A 22600-nucleotide genomic window follows, 5' to 3' on the forward strand; every position below is an offset into this window, starting at 1 on the left:
CGCAGAATATCATGGAGACAGTCTGGGCTTACATGAAGACGGAGAAGCAACTGAAGTAGCTTGAAGCTACATAAAAACTATAGCAAGTAATTTTAATTTGTTTAAAACTACACACCTGGGAGAATTGGTACTGTTGTGAAGGTAATATCTGGTGTTTTTGTGTTTACTGTATCTAAAACTTTTGTACAGTACAATATCTATAACAGGTCTTTGCATATGTGGTTGGCGAATCAGATAGCCTCAAAAATCATTGATATTATTACGCAAATTTTAAAGGCCACGACTATTTGATATCAAATGGGCTTTGTGGTATGCGCTGTATATAGTAGTTTTTCTTTGATGCCATTAGTATGGACTACAAGAATAAGTCTTTTGATTGACTGACAAAAAACGGATTCTACTCAAATAACTTATTTTCTTAAATAGAGAAGTTGGCAACAGCAGTATACAGTACAGTAATGGTTCATGGAGGCCTGTCAAAGTCAGTTCATTTACTGAGTCGGTGTGTAGAGAAGGAGGATGTTTGGTTTCATGTTGTGTGTGTCTATGATATACAGTCTAGGATTGTTGTTGTTTTTTAATACAGTCTATGGTTTCTGTGCAGTCTATGGTTTCTGTACAGTTCAAGGTTTCATACAGTCAGGTTTTGACCCACTTTATCCAGCAGGAAGGAGCCTCCCACATTCAGTTCAGGCCAGGAAATTGTGGTTGCCTAGCAAGTTTCTCATCCACAGTGCAAAGTTTGGAGACGTGTTGCTCGATTCCTGTATGTGCTGTGAGCTCAACGCAACTATTTTCCACACGTTTTCCCCCTAAAGAGGTCCAGGTGGCAGCTCTGACGGTGCAAGATGTCCATCACAGGATTTAAGAAGCAATTTTACAAAGCTAGTCAGGTAAACGCACGACTCTTTTTTTCAACACGAGCCAGTCTCTTAGCTAACCAGCTAACATTGTCGTTACTTTTACTGCGTTAGCTTCAAGCTAGCTGGTTACTCACAGTGGAAAATGTCACGGTGGACGATAAACAATTATTGACTAAGCAGCTTTTTGAAACGCTTTAACTTGCTGTATACAACCATTTATGCTGCTAATAAACACTTCAACAACTGTCAAAGTGTTGTCGCTCATGGGTAACGTCAAAGTTAACCCTTAACGATAAGTTAGCTAATGCTAATCTAACTTAGCAACGCAGCGTTTTAGCTACATAGCTAACCTAATTAACGTTAAAATTGGCTGTTTACATAGTATTTCTTTGCTCTAGCGTTTTGTATTCAAGCACTTTACGTTACTTTTACTTACAGGTTTGAATCAGTCGTCAGTTGGTTTATTGTTCTGAGTTTGCAGTCAACTTTCGACCAAACACTTATCTTGTATTAGTGCGTGTATGTGCCAAAGTACACGATCAGCGTTACCTGTCCGAAGTTTCCGTTGCCTCTGACGGACACAGAAGTCAGGCATTGGTCGGATGAGTGTCTGGTGTAATGAATATGTTGTGTGTTTATGGTTGGTGTTCAGTTTTGTTCTTTTGTTGTTGTATTTCTGGAGCAGTATTGTTGCTGACTCGAGCGTGGTTAACAAATAATGTTCATGTTTATTAACTTAAGCTTGTTGGATTGCACAATGTTTTTAAAACAATGTAACAGAAAAACAAATTACCTAATGTGTTATGTCGATACCAAACTCGGTATCTCCTGTGTTTCCAATTATAGCCTTGAAATGAAATGTGAGCATCTTGATTTCACTAGATAATGTCACGACATGGTTATGTTGTAAAGGTGTTTGTGTGTAAATTAATGAATATATTTCCACTCCTGTGTATTCTAACTCATTAAGGAAAAGTCAGGATTCAATGCCAGTTATTTGTCTTCAACAAGGATCTATAATATCAAGCAGGCACTTAGATGATTTGCTATTATATACATTGTAAAGCAGTGTCTTGTTTTCAGCTTTGGCAAAACTGTTTCCATTGTTTAACTTGCCATGTTGAAATTTAATTTAAGTTTCCATTTTGCGCTGTCATTATAGTATGCATGAAAAACTTAATGCTCAAATTAACATAGACACCAGATTGACTTGGAAGTTCATAGAAGCAAGTCAAATATTTAAATAAATGGAAGGGATTTTGTGCCAAGTTGTGAAAATGTCTGACGTTTTTCATTGATTGTGTGCACACTTTCACAGTTGTTTATGCATCAGTGTCACAGCCCTATGTTTTCTGCTTTAAAAAATCCTGGACTTATTGAGCCAGGTTTATGTGATGCTTTCATTGTAAAAGTAGCGCTCATCCCTGTCAGGAAAGAAATTAAACTACATAGTTTTAAGGCAGTTAAAGCCGACACCACAAACGTGACACTCAACAAGTCATGGCCCGCAAAACTGGTGACCAATGCTTTGAGGACGTCATCCTTGCAACAGGTCCTTGCTTTGCCTTGGCATTCTGTGACATGCAAGTGGTGGCTTCTTTCTCAGTGAGTGTGTATTGGAATCCTAATTATGTGAATACTCTGCCCAAACCAGCTTCCAGCTCTTAGACGACACAGGTTTAGTCAGTGAGGTGGCAATGCAGCAATCATAACAGTCCAAGGCTGAGTGCACAGAAATCATGTATTCCAAATAGGCTCTCGCAAAACCTGAGCAGTGCAGGTGGGTTGTCGTTGCCACAGTACAGTGGCTCTGACAAACTGCCATTGCCGGAGGATTAACTGTTGGGACATACAGTGTAACCATAAAGCTGTAGGACATATATTGAATAGCTTCCCCTTTATTAGCACTCGTCATGCCTGGCAACTTGTGATTCAGGCTTGGAATGAAATAGATGGGGTGGAGAAGGAGTGTAATCAGTTGTGTTAGTTGCCTAACAGGGTCTGTCTTACTGCCGTAAATATATACTTGGTTGAATTAATGATTAAAGAGAATAACTATGGTCAGGAAGCTGCTAAATATACATGTAGTGTTTCCGTTGAGCACCTAGTGTTTATCATGTTACATCTTTGATCTCTTCCTATTTAAATTTTGTTTTCAGCATTTTAAATGTAATAGTTCTAAATTACTTAGAGCTGAATTTTATCTAACTAAAACGTTTTTCCACATAGAATACATAACCTGGCTTTACGAGGATAGACATGTTTATTAGTCACAGTGGACGAAAAGCTTGTTTGATAACTATGATGCTAGATAGGATACGTCAAGCTTGTTTGGATTTCACACAGCTTCACTGGCAACAAAGTAAATTAACCAAACCCCAATTATCTGCTCTGTATAAATTTGTCTTCTTATGTGGTCAGATCTTCACCTAACTTACAGTCATGTATAGACACAATTTATTTTAAATAACACGCTGATCATTGTACCGTTCATTGTACCGAGAGAGCGGGTAGAGGAGCGGCAAGGTTGTGGATGGCCTTAAATGTGATGTGAGTCATGCCTCGCAAACAAGAAATCTCAGAAGTATTACAATCAAGCATTACTGTTTTGCTTGCTTGTTTTGCTGCGAATGGTTACAGAAGAATCTCAAAGAGGTAAAGTGTTAATTAATTAACATAAAGTCAAATAAATGGAAATGATTTAGTACTAGTCAAGTCCATGTTATTTATATTGTTCATTTAAAACCACAGAAGTTCTGCCAAAGTGCTTTCCAGTAGAAAAATTAGACTGTTACAAATTTATCAACAAGTCTAAATTTAAAAGTTAAGACCCAACAATAGTATTCATTTTATAAATTTTCCTGCCTGATTTGAATATTAAGGTTAGGACTCTATAGTGTTATAATACAAATTAACCTGATGGACTTAAGTATTAAGGTTAAGATTCTACAATATTATATACTATGCCAAATTACCCGACTAATTTATAGAAAAAGGTTAAGACATTACAAAATTATATATGGAAATCTGAACAAATCCAAAGATTCCCTATGAGCAGGCACTTGGCAACCATGCTATGGCCACTGTTCTTAGAAGTGGGCACTGAGGTAAAAACTTGGCGAGATTTCAAAAAATAAATAAAATCTAGAGTAATAGCTAATTTGTCGAAGGCATCACTAGAGCTGATTAACATCTCTATTCATGAATTTACGCTACATCGTGGAGAGTTGCTCAGAGGAAGGCGCTTCTCTCTAATAAAGCATCACTGCAGGTTGAATTGTTTTGGGATAAACAGGAGTATATATGTTATAGAAAGGGCATGGCTTTGCTGAATCTGAGCCTGAAGAACGTTTTTACCAAATGTATCAAAGTGTCTTACAGGATAATGTCAGGGTGGCTGTCTGCTCAGGATAGATTCAAACTAAGAAAATGGTCTAGTCAGAGTCCAGACGTTGAACCAATACAGATACTGTGGAATGCCATTCGTGCCAGATGTTTTTGAGGAAAATGGCTTACTAGTGAAGTAAGCAGGAATGGTCCAAAATACCTTCTGAACATAGTACAGGTCTGATTTGCACCTTCCAAAAACATATATTTGAGGCTATTTCAGTGAAAGAATTTCTGACTATTAAACCCAACTGGCACTTTTTCCATCAGCTCTGGAAATGTTCAACTGGGTTTGTTCAATAAAGGTATGAAAGATAGTTTTGTATTATTAGCATGAAACTTACTGTGTTTGCCTGTACTTGTGATTTGGCTCAAGTCGAGGTCACATTTTCATTACAAATTAATGCAGTGAAACAGGCAAAGAGTCCAAAGAATTTTCCTGTTTTTTCTTGCCAGTGTGCTTGCCATAGCTTCACATCTGGCACCAAGAGATTCAATGATTGCAGCTTCTTAATTAGGGAGCACGCAGAGCTGAGTTAAATGCTGTGAACCAGTTGGAAAAGAGTCCTCGGGGCAGTTCCAGAGCCACTGAGTGTTACATACAAAGGAATGTTGCCAGGCCTGTCCGTTACATAAACTGGAGAGATTGATTGATCCATCTGGTCATACAGTTTTATGTGCCGTGTGGCGCTGACAGCTGCACCGAGTTGAAACAAATGAGAATGCACACACAATGAGTCTCTGTTTGGTTGTCCTGCCAGCCAACTGAGTGAGAGAAAGATGAAGCTAGCATCTGTGTTTAGTGAAATTATCCGTGGATGTGGTTGTAGTGTAGGAAACTGCAGTGTGTGTGCTGACCTTATGGAAAAAGGAAAATCTTTTGGTATAATTCCTAATGGAATCAAGACTCAGTCCAGAGGAAAGTCTAGTTTGCAGAACTCTGTCCCTCAAACAGAGTCGAGGTTTCCCCCCTCATGGAAAAGATGGGCATGTCTTGGAATCTCAGAATTGTGTCAAACCAAAAACCAAATGGCAGGACATAAATATCCATTAAAGTTTGGAAACAGACAGCAGGAATTTTTTTTTTTACAGGTCTAGCACAGGCCATCTGACAACGTGTTCCCTCCATTAAGCCTTTAGCAAGCCTCTGATCCCATGTCAGTTCTATAACTTGTACATGAAGTTAAAATCACGTGGAAAAAAGAAAACGTAATAATGGCATGTGCAAAGGTTTAAGCATCCTCCTAAGTCAGTACTTAGTAACCCACCTTTGGCTTATAGGACAGCTTACAACTGCAACTGTTTTATTTCACATAGTGCTTCCCACTGTGAAAATAGTGTGATTCAAAGCTCTCACATGTAGAACAGTGAAAAATTATTTTGTATCTGTGCTCGCCACCAGTTGTCTTAATTTTCAGCTCCCCTGTCAGTTGTTTAGAGGAGCCTGTTTGTTGACTGTTACCACACGTTTTGATGAGACAGAATTTGTCGTGCTCTAAAAGCATGTATTTTGCCCAGTGCCTTTCATGCAACTGTAAATGGAAAACGGGAGACAGTTTTCAGAAATATTTACAATGATATCAATATAAATTTCCACAAACAATTTTTTTGTTTCTGTGTTTTTCCATAAAAATGACGCACATAGAATGTCAAGTCTGTTAGTATGCTCCACAAATTACAGTTTTATAAGTAATCCTTCATGAATATCAGTAAACATACTGACTTCAGTCAGTGTCATTGCTCTGTTTGCTCTGTGTTCACAGATGGTGAGTGAGAAAGTCGGAGGCGCAGAGGGAACCAAACTGGATGAAGATTTTAAAGACCTAGAAAGGGTACATCATATATTTCAACACAGTTCATGTGTGGAGTAGCAATATCTTGTGTTGTGAAATAATGTCCCCTCTGACCCACCTCAAACATACAACTTTGCATATGTGCACAGTTATCAGTTACTATCTCCTAACCTGTGCCGCCAGAGAGCAGATGTTACCAGCAAAGCAGTTGTGGAAGTCATCAATAAGACATCGGAGTACCTCCAGCCCAACCCAGCAACAAGAGCTAAGCTTTCCATGCTCAACACTGTGTCCAAAATCCGTGGGCAGGTGAAGAGTCCAGGTTACCCCCAGCCCGAGGGTCTCCTTGGGGAGTGTATGACTAAATATGGAAGAGAGATGGGCGAGGACAACAACTTTGGTAAGAACAACAGAGTTAGTTAGATGAGATACACAGTGGAAGAGATATGCACCTAATCTTGTATACTTCTGGACAAAGGGGTACTCTGTAACTCTACTTGTATTTTTGTGTGTTCTAATTTTCCTAAGTAAACATATGATTATTATTATTAGTAATATTACAATTTCCTACATCCCCTAATGTTAGTATTTGGTGTCTCTGTGTGTGTGTGTGTGTGTGTGTGTGTGTGTGTGTGTGTGTGTGTGTGTGTGTGTGTGTGTGTGTGTGTGTGTGTGTGTGTGTGTGTGTGTGTGTGTGTGTGTGTGTGTGTGTGTGTGTGTGTTCTGCAGGTGGGGCTCTAGTAGACATAGGAGAGTCAATGAAGAGGATGGCCGAGGTCAAGGACTCTTTGGATATTGATGTGAAGCAGAACTTTATTGACCCACTACAGGCAGTTGCTGAGAAGGACATCAAAGACATTCAGGTAGAATCAAAGAGATAGAATTCAGTATGATCTCTGCAGTCTGTGTGTCAGCTACAGGAGTATGAAAAATGTATTTTCAGTTCAGATGTCCAACAATTGCATACATCTGTTTGAATCACACTAGTGGCTCAGAAAATTTCTCCTAACAGTCACGATCTGAACTGAAAATGCTCTGATATTCACACTCAGCACCACCTGAAGAAGTTGGAGGGCCGTCGTCTGGACTATGACTATAAAAAGAAGCGTCAAGGTAAAATCCAAGATGAAGAAATCAGGCAGGCCCTGGAGAAGTTCCACGAGTCCAAAGAGCTGGCTGAGAGCTCCATGCATAACCTGCTGGAAACAGATGTGAGTTACTGGTAGTCTAAACTTGGTTTACTTTGTAGGCTGGACTTGTTTTCGTAATGTGTCAAGTTAAAAGTATGTATCAGTTTACCTGCCTTAGATCGGAATCTGTTGGTAAACCTGTGATTAATACCAAGGAGACTGATGTCACTGAAATATTCTGTGATGTAATGTTTATGACCTTGTTTGAGAACCTGAAGCGTGTTTTTCGCATAATTCGAATGAGTACCTTGTGGCAGAATTGTATGTGCTTAAATTGTGCATTTGCAGTAGTGCTAGTGAGACTGTCATTATTCCACAAGGGGGATATATACAACAAGCAGCATGCAAAATGAATGAGATGACATATATTATTACTGGTGATATGCTCCTGTTAGTGATGCATTAACTTGTCATTTTAACTACTGGTTAATCTAGCAACTGAGTGACATCAATATGTTCTATGGCAGCATAATTATGCACAATAAAGTCAACTATAATAGGCTTTAAAAAGATTTCAAACCTTTAAAATAGTATTTTTTTTTTTTTTTTTTTTTTAGAAAAGAGCCACCTGATTTAATCTGTACCAAATATAACATTGCTTTACTATCACATAATTTAAGATTTGTCTGTGAAAATCTTATGGTCGCCATGACATCTGCGAGACAAGAGTTAGACATATAGGTTCTGTATCATCAGTTTATAAAGAGAATCAATGTATTTAATGCAATCTGATGCATATTGTGATTTAATAAAGCAATTAATGACTGCAGGAGATGGATAAATTGACATTATGTAGTGCTGCACACTAAACTAAAGGGGCAAATTAGAAAACTCCAGATAACTTCAGAACTATACAGAACGTAGTTGCCAAACTAACTTTATTGCCTTTATTATTTGATAGTCTGAATTTGACTACATACTTTGGAAATCCACGTTGCTTTTAGCCCACAGCTCCTCAGTCAGCATGACATGTGTCTTTAAGGTCACAGTGCGTCAGCTGACATTGTAACTGCCATGTATTTTTCCACAGTGACTTTCAGTAGAGTGAGCTTGTCAAACCTGTTAAGTCTGTATTTCTTGTTTGCATGTGCAAATGAGGGGCCTCAAAGCTTTCTGAAAAGAAAGGCATTGTGATTTCTGACATAATAATACACAAATGGGGCTGATGAGAGAGGAGAATGCCAACAGTGAAAGAGGAAGGGGTTTGTTTATTGTAGGCTGAGAGCTGTTTCTGTGTTTGGTCTAATTCTGAAATAGTTCTTCTGTTCGTGCTCATGTAGGTGGAGCAGGTGAGTCAGCTGTCTTCCTTTGTGGAGTCTCTGCTGCAGTACCACAGACAGGCCTCACAAATCCTGGAGGAGCTTTCTGACAAACTGAGAGAAAGGTCAGCTCTGTGGCTATTTGTGGAAGATGGCATGCCTTTTGAATGTTGAGGCGGCGTCCTCTGGCTTGTGACGAAGGATGATTCAGTCATACCCATCTGATTACAAGTAGTACTTGTCAAGCATCAGCTGATAGGGAGCACAAATCACTTATTTTTACTCATGTATATAACACTACATTGATATTTTCTCACTTTGGTTTTGTGGGTACAGATAGTTAAGTTTGATTTCCCTCCATTTTGGAAATAAAATGTTGATTTTACTTTTGGAATGACAAATTAATGCAGATACATTTTGCTTTTGAAAATCTAATTCTGGTTCTAGTAATTGGATTATAGCCTCCAAGAAAATTAACTGACTCTTTGTTTGTCCTGCCTGTATTTGTATTGGTAGATCTCTCACTTGAGCTCAGAGAGGTAACGTTTTTGATTTTGATTGCGTGCAGGGTGAATGATGCTCAGTCGCGTCCAAGGCGTGAATACACACCCAAACCCCGACCAGCCTTTGACTTTGCAGAGGTGGAACATTCAAACGGCGGATACTCCCCAGCTGCTTCAAGCCCTCCAGCTTACTCTCCTGGTAAGCTTATTTTGTATCTGAGCTGTGTGTATGTGTGTGTGCAAGGCCTTGTCCCAAGAAGGCATGTGTGCAAGTTTGTCTCATTCTTATGACTGATGTGTCTTTCCTTCTGCAACATTAACCAGCCCCAGCACAATATCCAGGTGCATCCTTCCAAAGAACCTCCATCAAGAGCAGATCGCGTGAGTGGACAGATGAAGATGGCGTGTCACTTACTTGGAACAAATTTCACTACTTTTATTCAGCCTGTTGCACATCTGTGGGACAGAGAGGTGTACGCATGGCTGTGCGGTTGTAAAGTATTTAACTAACATTCCTGAATGGTGTTTGTTGGGTCCACTGTGTCCGGTCTGTCAGGACAGAAAACAACAGTGCTTGTCAGTGGGAATATAACTCTGTCTGACCAAGGCTGCAGATATAAAGTATCATCAGTTTTCACCTGCATTGTCATGGTTTGGCTCATTTGTATGCATCTGACAGCCTATTCACCGACTTCTCAAACTTCTGAACCTCAAGATTGATGACGGTATATTCAGGGGTTTAATTGTAGGTCATTCATTGCAATAGTCAAACACAAGAGGATACAAATGCAAAAAATGAAAATGAAAAATATTGACAAAAAGTGAATATTTTAAACCAAAACATTTCACATTTATTTCCTCTACATGATGGTTGGAATTCATTGATTTTGTGATGTAGCGTCAGTACAAAGATTTCAATCTTGAGCTCCAGAAGGAGTCTCCATCAGCTTGCTGATGACTAACTCATAAATTATACCTTTCAATATTTTCTGTTCTATTAACTTAGGTCAGTCGGTTCCAGAGTCCTACTGGAAAAGATCCTGAAATGAAACATTTTAAAGGAGAATATACTAACCTTGCTTGGTGGAATTTGTTAAAAAAAAAAAAAAAAAAAAAAAAAATAATAATAATAATTCTGTTCATGGTATGACTGTATTTTTTCTTTCTCTCTTCTTGCATGTCTACTTCTGTGTGTGTCTCTGCAGGCGAGCCATGCTGTAAAGCTCTGTATGACTTTGAGCCAGAGAATGATGGAGAGCTGGGCTTCCACGAGGGTGACATCATCACCTTGGTCAGTTACATTGATGAGAACTGGTTTGAAGGAAGCCTTCGTGGAAAATCAGGATACTTCCCCAACAACTATGTCGAAGTGGTGGTGCCTCTGCCACACTGAAAACAGCAAGGCAAGAGGGGAATGAAAGGGGAGGATAGAGGATAGCTTATCAATTCAATTACCAAAATATATTTTTTCTTTATTGTAATTAAAGGGTAAACATCTCAAGACAGTGACCAAATTGTTTGTATGTAAGGATTATTTGAGTAAAGGGGACATACTTTTTTCGTTCTGTCAAGATTTAATGGACTTGTAAAAACATTAAGAACCGAGGGCTGTTCCATCAGTAAAATGATGGCATGATGTTTGGGTGCATTTATCATATCCTGGGTCTTTATAATCATTGTCTATTGCACCTATGCACTTTGTACACTACACCTCTATCACCAGGACAGAAGGAAACAGACCAGGAGAGAATGGCATCTGTAAAGCCTCGTGCAGCAGTACCCACAAATGCTAAGAAGTGCTACTAACTTTATTTTTTTTCATATTTTATATTTAGAAAACAACATCTTTTGTTATGTGTATTGTTCATATAGGTACTACACACATGCATGTATATGCAAGTATACCTCTAAGCACTCTTTTCTACACTCCTATCTTTAAACGCTACCTTCCGGCTTTAATGCTGTTGTCGTCATGGACTTGTAAGAGTCAACATGGACGACTGGATGCCTTTTGTCAATCTTTGACACTATTCTCCACTGCCATCTGGTGGTGCTAAGGATTATTCTTAGCTGTTTATTTGAGTGACACGTCATACGATTTCTTTTGGTTATCTCTCACCAAATCCATGCTGGGTCGTTTGTCCTGATATGTTTTCAAATATATAAACATTAAAAAAAAACTATCTGGAGTGAGTCACTAGACAACAACTCACTACTGTTTGTAGCTGTTCTGTAACTGCAGTTTTTGCAGACATTTTAGCATTAGCAGAAAGTTTTAGATGTCAGTTTTTAAAAACACGATGGATCCATAAATGCACTCCTTATATTCTTATATTTATCTCACTAATTAAGAAGCCATCAGTGAGCTTATTCACCTACACCTCTTCAATTGTTTTTTAAAGCACTCCACCATAATGTTTCTAAGCACTGATGCCAAAGAAAAGTTGCCCTTATTCCCAAATTGCATAAGGCTGTTTATTGTCATCAGATGTATTTCATACAGACTGATGTGTGAAATTCAGTAAAATAGTTGAGATGGTCCGATGCAATCATTATCTCCTCCCACCTCTAATATTGTGCAGCGTGACACCAAAGCAAAACCTGTATGTCCTTTAGTTTCTCTGTTTTCTCAGGCTCTATTGATACTGCTGGCAGTGTCACTCACAATATTTCGAGGTCTTTTATTGAACTGTTTGTCCATGAATTTTCTCTGTGATATGTTTTCCCCCTCGGTGCTGGGGTAAGCTTGGCTTTAGTACTCCAGCCTATAATTGGAAGCATGGAAATTAATCTGAAGTGTGTTTGGTGTTTTTGTACCTGCGTCTCTTTTCAGCCTGAAACTGTGTATCAGACCTGATAGAAAACGCAATTTCCCAGTTATTGTATACTCAATTTACAAATAATGAGGAAGGTCTGTACACAAAGGCTGGTTTCAGTTCCAATTAAGCCTTTTACAAGCAAACTATGACCTGTCAGGGTTTGTGCTGTTCACTAAAATGCCAACTTTCTCCTCTTGTCATGATCCCCTTGTTAGACCGCCCCCAGCTCCACTCATCTCTCCCATCTCCATTTAGACTGGGAGTGGAACAGACAGGTCTTTTCAGAATGGAAGGGCACACAGCAGTGGATTATGCCCTCCCCCACTAGTCTTTATTCACCACCTGCCCCTGTACTCCTACCCCCTTTCTCATTATCTGCCCCTATCCCAAGCCCATGGTGCCTCTGGACCTCAGTCTCCTGGTCTATACTTGGAATAATACCCTCATTGCTATCATAGTATGTGCCTCTTAATGTTATGTTCTGATGTCTCCTCTGTTATTCATGGTATGTTTAGGGCCGACGGGGTTCGACTGTGCTGAGTAATATATGTGGTTCAGGTGCAGGTTTACATGCCTCATTACACTAAATCAAAGGCCCTCAGTTTATGAGCGAAGAAGGGTCAGATGCTCAGGATGAGCCGTTTTTAGCTTGCATATTATTGATGAATAATGTGGAACAAAGGGCTAAGATCAATTTTTGTGGGCTGCTGCTGTCACAGCTGAAATAGTCTGAATGCTGCAGCTGACATCTTCAACACTAAACCCAGTGCCTGAACTTTGCAATATTGATGAATGAAGTATTAACAGCCTTAAAGCTTTATTTCATTATGCACAATCTTAATGGAGTTTTCTGTGTATAAAGAAAAAGGAACTTCTTTGCATGTGTCTTCAGTACAGCTTTAGTCTTATGCAATGTCTTGTTTTTGTAACTGTGACGTTATGGGGACACTAGAAGTGGGATTATCCTGGATTATCTTTAGGATGTATGGATTACCTCTGTACTAAATGTAATCTTGTGTATTGTATGTTTATTATTGTGTATGAATGTATGCTATTCATTTGTTTATTCAAATAAATGCTAAGTAATTTGTCCCCTTGTGTGTCTTTGAAAATAATTGTTTCTTATAAAATAATGTTTAATTATTTTTCTTGTTGAAACTATTTAATCATACAATATTTGTAGGGATAAAGAAATTAGCACAAAAGATTTAGATAATCTCCTTTTACTTACAGCCTACCTGATTTTTTTTATGCAAATCCACTTATTGACATTTGCACATTTATGCTCAATGAACGTACTTTGGACATCATCTACCCCCTCAAACCATCAAATGTTTTAATCTGCACAACCAGCCGTCTGCATGACCCGCAGACACAGCAGCTTCATCAGCCAGCTGTTGGATTACTGCCACAGCACTATCTCATCGGGGAAGGCGTGTCAGTCCCCGAATTACTCAGCGCCCCTTTGTCCTCGATCGGTGCCCAGCCAGCGACACTCATGGCGGCTGCACCCGTCAGGCAGCGCTCCGGAGCGGGGGGACACCGGGCGCAGCTCCCGCCCTGCTACTATGAGGGATACCTGGAGAAGCGAGGACCGAAAGAAAAGGTAGGCTCGGCCGCTGCTCACCGAGAGTGCCATGTTGTTCCTGTGCGTGCCGTAGGTAGTGGTGGTCAGTGTGAGTGCATGGATGTGTGTGTTTGTACCCCACACCGGCTGATCCTCCATTCCCGGGGAGCTGTCAACTTCCTTATTGTGCTAGAATGGGCGAGGCGAACTATACTGGAGCTGCTGCTGGGATTGTTTTTCCCCACATAGCGGTTAACTCCGGGTTGGCAAGAAAGCCAAAACATGCAACAATTTCTGAACTAATCACAACGTGTTAATCGAATGATCTCGATTGCTGTCAAAACGCTGCATGTCATTACATCTCATGAGCGATATGTGGTTGTGTCCCTTGTCTTCATAGCAAATCCCTGCCAAGTCCTGACTCTTATTTTGACACGCTGTTGCGACAATCTCATCCCTGAAGTGCATTAAGATCCAAGATCTGGATACAAAAGTTGCACACAGTGGAATTGGCAATACTGCTCAAGGATATTTTTTCTTGTTGGTATTATTTCTCAGTGAGGTGATGAATAAAGGATGGGACACCCACTCTTCCCCCCTCAGGCCCACCCGCCTCTCATTAGGCTCATTTTAATGCAACACGGACATGTAATGTGAGCCTGGCTCAGGTGCAGGGTATTGCAGTGATCCGTGGTCACAGATTGACAGCAGCTGGGCCTCACTCACCGTCCATCTCTTGGGACAGGAAATGTGGGGGTGATAAAAAGGGAAAAATCATTAGCACAGATGTGAAAAACAGCTCTGTTGTTGTCACAGCGGCTCATCCCATTTTTCCACTTTTGCTTATTTCCGTCTTTATGTGACAGGCATCCAAGCGGCTGTGGACCTGTCTGTGTGGGAACTCTTTATATTTCTTCAACAACGCAAAGGACACTCATGTAAGTTCCAGACTGTGCACCTTCCTCATCGTAATTTTTGTGCATTGTGGTGTGCTGATAGATTATCGTGTGTGTGTGTGCAGTATGTGGAGAAGCTGGACCTCAGTGGGTTCGTGTCCCTGAAGGATGACTGCAGCCGAGACAGAAACCTGGAGGCGGCCAGACTCATCCTCCGCATGAAGGATGGGGAGACCAAGCTCACAGTATGCAACTCAACTCAGACACACAAACACAAATAAACACACTTCAAAGTAGTAAAAGTGCTGTCTTCTTTCCAGGCACCCAACTTAGAATCACGGGAGCTGTGGAAAGGTTTCCTCTACTCTGTTATCGATGTAAATATTAATCTTTTGCACACCTGCATCCCTGTACCAGCCTCTCTCTGTTGCTCTGTCTAATAAATACTTTCTTTCTATTCGGATCACAGCTGAATGTACCATCATGTCTCACGCTGCTGCCAGGGCAGCTACAGATGCTAAAGGAGGTGGTGGACAAAGAAAGATCAAGACGGAGATCTCGCAATCCTGCTCGAGCTCCTCCTTCACCTCTCTCTGTTCCTTTAGTAGGAGAGATCCCAGCGTGAGTTCTCCTGCACTGAGAAGATGCACTGTAGATGCAGTACCTTTAGTGCTTTGTTGTAATATGGAGTGTCTGACCTGCAGGTGTTTTCGTCCGGTGTCCCGAACGGAGGCAGAAGTCCTCTTAGAGAGACACCCAGACTGTGGTAACATGTTGCTCCGTCCAGGCAGAGACGGATGTTCGCTGGCTGTCACTACCAGACAGGACCTCAATGGGTAAACACCTGCTGAACATCTGGAACCCACGATTACAAAAACCATGTACACCACGTTGTGTTAACGTGTTGTATGCTGTCTGTTTCCTCCAGGTCAGTGTTCAGACATTACAGAGTCACTCAGAGGGACCAGGGTGGTTATGTCATTGACGTGGAAAATCCTGTAAGTGCCTAATATTAATTACACATCCGATGTTATCACAATTCATAGGATGAATTTAGAGAATATGTCATAGTATAATTGACTTGTTCATGACTGTTTTTGTAGAAGAAACCTTGTCCTAAAGATTTTACATGATACTGATGCTCTGTATTTTCCTACTTTTAAATGGCCACTTGTCCAATATGCTTAAAGTCCCTCCCCAGTCATGGATTAAACCCCTAAAAACTCATTGCTGTTTAACAAAATTACATATTTACAAGTGTTCATTCTAATAAAACAATCCCCTTCTGCTTTACAGTGGCTTAGATGTAACACTACAGTTACTTCCTCTCGAATGTATAGACCTATAAAGTCCCTGACTCTCTCTCTATCAATCTCTTCACACCAGCTCACCTGAAAATCTGCTTAAACACTGTAAAACTACTCTATGCTACACAGTGTCAAGTTTTTGGAGTGATCTAGCCATACGTGTTTCAAAGGAAAACCGATTCTGAAGAATAGTGATGTGGAAAGTCCCTTTCTTCAAATTGACAGAATTGTTTCCTTTTTTTGTGATTTATAAAACCACAAAAATCTGGATCCGTGCAGTACAATGCAGCTTCATATTACAAATGCTTAGCCACGAAGTTGACTGCTTATTTTGCTTGTGATATGTCTTTCAGGATATAAAAAACAACATATTAAGTTTAAAAAAAAAAAAAACTTTTCGCTCTAGGGTGTTTGATAATGTTGGCCTCAACAGTGATCCTGTATGTTGAATCAGTGCATCCCAATTATGAGGTTGACGAGTGAAGGGAAAGAAAACGCAGATATGTTAGATGAGAAGTCCAATATATGATGCTGTGAAAAGCTGTCTGTGTTGTTTGCTGTCAGATAACAACCCATTTCTGAAGTGACAACTTGTCAAAACAAATATATCTCTATGTTCATGTATCTTGTGAAGGTATTTTTGAAGTTTTAGGGATGTTCGGGGATATGACAACAACTCTGCACACAGAAGATCTTATAAACATCATTTCACAAAGAAATGCACAACATAAAAATGACAAAAATGAGTAGCGAGGTGTGTCAAACAAGCAGAAGGAGGCATATAAAACAGGTTTTGTCTTACAGATTCCCTGTGCGACGCTGCATGAGGTCATTGATGCCCTGGTAGAGAAGACAGCAGGAACTTTACAGCCTTTCTTACTGGAGGAGCCTTACGAGGAGAATATCAGTGAGACAACAGACACAACTAACAAACTTTTTAGTTTTCCTCTGTTTTGCAAGTAGTCTATGAGGCTGAGCAGTTTGCATTTATTTGTGCCATCAGCATACGTTTCTGCCAATGATGAAAACGGAGAGAGGATCCTTCACACTGCCCCTTCCAGCCCCCTGCCCAAAGCTCCTGCCCTGCCTCCAAAACAAGGTTTGTCTCGGTCGCATAAACCGCATGCAGCCTGACACAGACAGCATCAATCATCACTGCTTTCATTCTGGTGCAGATCGATGGTCCACGAGCCCCCTGTCCAGGTCCCCCGCTCCAGACCGACGTATCCTGACCTCACCAGTGCCGGCGTCGCCCACCAACCCGATGAGACGCCTCATCCTCTCTCCTTCCCCTCTCGCACAGAGTGAGTACATGATGTTTCTGCATATTCACCATCTGCAGCAGGCAAAGTGTAATCTCAAAGTCTGTCTACTGTCTCTCCACAGCACTCAATGAGGAGCTCAAAGTGAAGCTCGAGAAAAGACGAGCCAGTCAGGAGTGACTCATTCATGTGGAAGGACTTCCTGTCACAGCATTCTCAATCTTCAGTGCCAAACCTCTTCTCACTGCAGCTATGTACTCATCCTGTGCCTTCTAAGTGGAAGACAAAGGACTACAAAACCACCGCTTTCTCTTAAGGAACTACAAAGTCTCCTGGGTTCATCCTTTTTGTCTCAGTATGTGATTGTTGGACTTTATGTGCGTAAACTGACTCTGGTTAGTTCCTTAAGAGCAACACTGGTTGGTTAACACTGGATTAGATTCATGCAATCTCATAAAATGCTGCCTGCCTTGGTGGGGAAATGACCCACTTGTGCTTTGTCCACTTGCATAAAGCTGTTTACAAACCGCCTCCAAGCAAAAACAGAGACTCAACAAAACACAGTCTACAAGAACTATGAATCAATATGCTGTGACTGCTCAAAACCTTATTGGAGAAGCGCTGACACATACCGGACCACCAGCTGAGCCTCATGTTTTTCTGTCTGAGCCCACATCTGGACGCTGAGCTGCTGATGTTACTGCTACAACACTGGAGAACAAACAAACCACAGACTGCCAGGATCAACACCAGAGCCACAAACTCAGACCTGAGTCACTTTATCTGCCCTGAAAGTCAGATAATCCAGGCATGCTCAAGCTTCAGCTCAGCAATTCTCCACTTTCACCTCATTACATGTAGCATGACTGGAAAAAAATGAATACAATGGAGCTGGCCGGAAACTGACAACTGCACAATCCTCTGCCTGCTACTCTGAGTGCAAATTGTGATTGAAAAGCAACCGTTGCTGTATTGTTGATTCAATGACACTGTAACTCTTTTACCCCTCTGACTGTACTATTGGTGCATATTTTGAAGTGTATCCTGATTCTATACTACTTGTGTGTGTGTGTGTGTGTGTGTGTGTGTGTGTGTGGTATTGTAATGGTGCTATGACTCATCAGCACTCAGACCTGCCGGGAAACTCCAGGTGATTTCTGTTCCTCCTCAAGAAAATCGGTCTATGTGAGGCTGCCCTCTAGTGGAACGGCTGTCAACTAAAGGAACAGAAACCTCAGCAGCACAAGTACCAAACACTTTGCATAGATGAACCCTATTTGTGTTACCAAGTGACCCTGACTTTTGGCTTTACTGCAGTATTATTTCACATCATGTATTTCTACCTTAATCGACTGACTCCAGATCCGAAGGTGCTTAAACAACAATAAGTATTTCTACATGTGAAACTCATTTTTAACATTTCTGTGAACTGGCCAGTCCTTACTGATTAATGTCAAACTGTGATCGACTGACTTTTAATTGTCTTCTTACAATGACCAGTTTCTCGTATGTTTGTACATGATGTGTTGTGTCTACTTGACCACTATCGAAGGACAGTGTTTGTTAGATATTAAGGGCATTAAATTGTTTTGCATGGATCTTTTGTTCCTTGTCGTGAATTGATAGCTTCGTGTTGTCCTCCGTACCAATAGGAGAATGAGGGAATTAAAGAATGTCAGACTAAATCACTACTGTCAGATGATGACTAGAGAGAATGTTTTACAATCAGTCCAGTCAGTTTTTAAGATGATCTATCATCAAGACAATATTAATAATAGAAACACAAAAGAAAAGATTAAACATGTCACAAAAATCTATTTTTATTGTTCTATATTGTTTTAGTTTAATGATCCTTCCATGACCTCACAGACATTCGCAATGATCATCGTGGGTTATTTCATCTCAAATCATCAGGGGCCTTTTACACAGTCATCTTTGATTTGCATGTAACTTTTATTAATTCATAAACTATGGATAATTAAAAATGGCATCTGTGAATCATTAGATTTATATCGTCATGTCCTCCACCTCTGCTTGGCTGGCAACTTCCCCTCCTGTTCCCTCTTCCCTAATCAGTGGGGTGAGTTGGTGTTTTACTCTGGTTGGGTAATCAGCAGATCAGGGACACCTGCAGCGGGTAGTGGTTCACCTACGCATTGTCTTCTCCTTCCATAAAAGAAGGGCTCGGATCTACATTTGATGCTGGACCCTTGTACCTAACTCAGTGAGTGTACTCAGGCCAGTCTCTGTTTATGATTATATGTTGTTACTCTGCCTCGATCTAACCAGTCATTTCTATGTCTAGTTTTCCATCACTACTCTCCATGTGGACTCCTGCCTTGAGCTGATCATCTCAGCCATCTCCACCTGGATTGTGATGCAGCCGTACCATTCACCGTGCCACAGGCAGCTTCAAGACCCACGCTTCGATTCACTGAGTCTCTTCCATCCATCTCCTCTGTTCTCATTCCTCCCTACCATTCTCCCAGTTGTCAGTGAAGTGTCTTTTTTTGCATAGCATACCATAGTGTGTTGTTCTTGGTGCTATTCCTGGTTTGAACTGTAGTGTGGACTTATGGTTGTTAGACACAACGTAGTGCTGTGCAGTGTTTTCCGCCATCGTGTTTTGGTGACAAATGTCATTTTGTTGTAGCTTTTATGCCACTGTTTGTGCCACTTGTGTATAGTCCCTGTGTATTAAACCTTTAATTGTGTTCTAGCTGCCTTCCTATCTTTCCAAGCCTGGTATTACCCTGTTATGGTTCGTTCCTTACTTCTGTGAGCAACTCAGTGACACATTCTGTACACCCCTGTAAAAACTGTCAGTTGTGTCCTACAACTTATTGTTTAATTGTATTGTTTCTGTGCCTGGGTCTTGGTAATTCCTGTGACCGTATAGTCCAGCCACAGTGAGCCCAGCATACAGTGACACCTGTGCTATTCCAGCTCCCACCTTTCAGCATGGCTCTTGCCAGTCAGAGTATTAAGTCAACATGAGCAACTCCTTCATAATCTGAATGAAAATAATCACTCTTAATTAAACCAAGCTTCTGTGTTAACTGAGAGTAGCTGACTTGGCCACTCAAGTAACTTCACTGTCCACTCTTGTCTGTTCCCAGAGTTCACCCCCTTCAGGCCAGTCAACCCACTTCTGTTGCTGATGTTGTCCTGGTTCCCTGGTGTAGAGAAGGTTTTTTTTTTTTTTGTGTGTCCAAGAAAGAAATGCTGTAGACTTAGGCTTGCGTCAGGCTTTCCTAACTCAGGTCTCTCTGTGTTCAAAAGGCAGCCCCTCACTTACACTCCTGATTGTATTTGCATAGCATATCTGATTAGTTTAGGCACAACTAGAAAATGGGAAGCTGTGGTTTTGGAGAGTGAGGCAGAACTCATACCCTGCCTTCACCTCTGATAGGAAGAACTTTTTGTCTTTTTTTTTCCTCATTAAATACCATACCTTTGCTGCAGAGTCCTGATGCAACAATGAGGCCTTGAAGGGGCATTATATATGAATCACTGAATGAGATTCTCAAGGATGCTTGTGGTGACGTGTCCAGACTAGAGCAACTCACAGCCATGGTTAGCTCCCTGGATAACTGCCAATGAGAACACTAGCAAAAGAGGGAGGGTCTTGACTATAACCCAGGTCCAAGGGTATCTGCTCCTCCACATGCCATTCCTCAACTTCACCTGTCGTCTATTCTGAGACAGTCCATGCAATTAAGTCCAACCAAGCTCACTCTTCAAGAAGAGAACCGCCGGAGGTCCACAGATGCTTGTCTGTACTATGGCAAGTTGGGCCATTACATCTCCAACTGTTCTTCTAGACTGGCAAACGGACTGTCAAACCAGTAACTGGGGAATACTGGAGTGTTGAACCTCTGTGGAGGCCCCCAATGACTGCATCTCTCTGCTTCCCTCTGCTGGATCAATCCCTCCCTGTGACGGATTTTGTTGATTCCAGAGCAGAGGTAAGTTTCATTGACTGTAACCTGGTGAGATGGCTTCAAATCTCCAATGAACCACTGTTGTCTCCACTGGAAGTGAAGTCCTTAAATGGATTAAGTCTCACCCAAGTCAGCCAGAGGACTGTTCCTGTCACTCTTGTCCTGTCCAGTAACCACAGAAGAGGGTACCTGAGACTCAAAAGAAGTGCAGCGATTCCTGGAGTTTGCCAACTTTTTGGCATTTTAAGTCACTCCAGACTTGGCAGATTCACATCCTTTGTTTAACTGGCATGCCCCATCACCATGACTGCTGTTGTTGGACCACCTTGTTTTACAACTCACACTTCGAGGTATGTAAAGTCATTAACAGGCCATTAGCCACGTGAGCTGGAGTGACTATAAACTGTAACGGTCTTTTCCCAGAACTGAAGAAGCCTCTTGCATGAGAGGTGGAACCTACAAGAGAAATCCAGTTGATTTGTACTGGACCTCCTACCAATAAATTGTTAAATTTTGTCTGTGCCTGAGTCTTGGTATTTCCTGTGATCAGTATATTAAATACTTTCAGAGATTTTTCTTAAACTAAAACATTCTGAAACTCCACAACTCAATTTGAATAAGGCTATAACTTTGCTTTAGTGGTACAGCTTTTCCTAACTGCTAAATCACTAATAAAAGTAAATTAATTTTTTAAAAACATTTGTGTGACTATGTGTTTCATATTACAAGGCATTTTGGGTTTTGGAGGCCTGCAACTCCATTATGATTCAGAAAATATCACAAGTTGACTTCTGTGCTTTTTCCCCCCTCCATGTCACCCATAATTGTTTATTGTACTGGTCTGAAACAGGAATCTTCAGCCTTTTAATCTTCAATACTTCTTGAGACATTATCAAACATGACCTGAAATTTAAAAAATATGCTGCATGAGACTTGTGTAGCCTCAATTGTGCAAAGCTTTATCTATTAAGGTGAAATCTGACAGATGCTATTTTAATTTATACATAGTTTCATTTAAAAGAAACAGTAAGTGATGCCAGTACAGATGGAGGTTTCAGGAGGGATGCAGGTTACATCTGTCAGTATCTGGAACATGTGCATTGTTCTCTCCATTTTTTTTTACATCATAGCATTTACTCATTGTGCCTGAATTTAGTATTTTTGCATAAAGACAAGTCACCATGAATTGATGCAGACAAGACACACCAGAATGCAGGAAATTGAGTGTTTAATGCCCCAAATTTCCTCTCAGAGCTCCTCTAGTCCTCTGCTTGGATGTGTAAACTCATCAGGATAGAAATATTTCATCATTCTTCACTCAGAGCTACTTTGTGCTGATTTGCAGCAAGCTTTCCCTCTAAGGGGAAAATTGGGCACAAATCATGCCAGCAAAATGCCCCTCGGGCCATAACAATCTGTCTCTTTAATTTCTGATTTGCAATTTTTTAAGCTATTTTTTCTTGATTTGTGAAATTTGAAAATACCATTGCATATTTTCCAGGAGGATATGTTATATTAATCTAACTGAATATGGTGATTTTACTTCTTGGAGTAAGGTAATCTGCTAAATTTTGAATGCAATGTACATTTGGTGCACCTGCTTTTTTTCTGCAGACATTAATGGTGGAAACGTCTTTAACTGGCAAATGATGTTTTCCACAGTAGGTTAAGAGGTTGTATGAGTTCATAATTCATGTTTTTTGTAGTAAAATAAAGAGCCATGGCTGAAGAAAGAAGACCCGCCCCTGTCACTTCTGCATCTATTAAATCTATCATATCAGCTTTATGTATTGTGCATATTTCAGTGCAG

The 22600-nt window shown here is 40.6% G+C and overlaps 2 protein-coding genes across 4 annotated transcripts; both read left to right on the forward strand.

Annotated features, from left to right (window-relative positions):
• The first annotated feature begins 704 nt into the window (after window positions 1–704).
• LOC111580351 (endophilin-A2-like) lies at window positions 705–12906 on the forward strand. Of its 3 annotated transcripts, none has more exons than XM_035956256.2 (9): window positions 705–893; window positions 6014–6082; window positions 6227–6443; window positions 6773–6906; window positions 7096–7254; window positions 8514–8617; window positions 9061–9194; window positions 9320–9397; window positions 10201–12906. In XM_035956256.2, the coding sequence occupies exons 1-9, from the start codon at window positions 849–851 to the stop codon at window positions 10386–10388; spliced, it is 1128 nt and encodes a 375-aa protein (XP_035812149.1). In that variant the 5' UTR covers window positions 705–848; the 3' UTR covers window positions 10389–12906. The 3 variants fall into 3 exon arrangements, with proteins under 3 accessions (XP_035812149.1, XP_023143838.1, XP_023143839.1); XM_023288070.3 differs by having other exon boundaries at window positions 706–893; window positions 9320–9376; XM_023288071.3 differs by lacking the exon at window positions 9320–9397 and having other exon boundaries at window positions 706–893.
• A 175-nt stretch (window positions 12907–13081) lies between these two features.
• Window positions 13082–18444, forward strand: stap2a (signal transducing adaptor family member 2a). Its single transcript, XM_023288061.3, has 11 exons — window positions 13082–13420; window positions 14248–14319; window positions 14403–14522; window positions 14598–14654; window positions 14747–14898; window positions 14982–15113; window positions 15206–15275; window positions 16389–16491; window positions 16588–16683; window positions 16760–16888; window positions 16971–18444. The coding sequence occupies exons 1-11, from the start codon at window positions 13097–13099 to the stop codon at window positions 17024–17026; spliced, it is 1311 nt and encodes a 436-aa protein (XP_023143829.2). The 5' UTR covers window positions 13082–13096; the 3' UTR covers window positions 17027–18444.
• The last annotated feature ends 4156 nt before the right edge of the window (window positions 18445–22600 follow it).

The sequence above is a fragment of the Amphiprion ocellaris genome, chromosome 10 (assembly GCF_022539595.1).
Source record: "Amphiprion ocellaris isolate individual 3 ecotype Okinawa chromosome 10, ASM2253959v1, whole genome shotgun sequence".
In the NCBI taxonomy this organism is placed as follows: domain Eukaryota; kingdom Metazoa; phylum Chordata; class Actinopteri; family Pomacentridae; genus Amphiprion; species Amphiprion ocellaris.

What these genes read in the sequence shown, in the direction of transcription:
- LOC111580351 (XM_035956256.2), top strand. Translation starts at nt 849, where the DNA reads ATGTCCATCACAGGATTTAAGAAGCAATTTTACAAAGCTAGTCAG. An exon ending in AGGACATCAAAGACATTCAG is followed by an intron (nt 6,907 to 7,095) that starts GTAGAATCAAAG and finishes ATTCACACTCAG; the next exon opens with CACCACCTGAAGAAGTTGGA. An exon ending in CCCTCCAGCTTACTCTCCTG is followed by an intron (nt 9,195 to 9,319) that starts GTAAGCTTATTT and finishes AACATTAACCAG; the next exon opens with CCCCAGCACAATATCCAGGT.
- stap2a (XM_023288061.3), top strand. Translation starts at nt 13,097, where the DNA reads ATGCTCAATGAACGTACTTTGGACATCATCTACCCCCTCAAACCATCA. An exon ending in ACAACGCAAAGGACACTCAT is followed by an intron (nt 14,320 to 14,402) that starts GTAAGTTCCAGA and finishes GTGTGTGTGCAG; the next exon opens with TATGTGGAGAAGCTGGACCT. An exon ending in ACCAGACAGGACCTCAATGG is followed by an intron (nt 15,114 to 15,205) that starts GTAAACACCTGC and finishes TGTTTCCTCCAG; the next exon opens with GTCAGTGTTCAGACATTACA.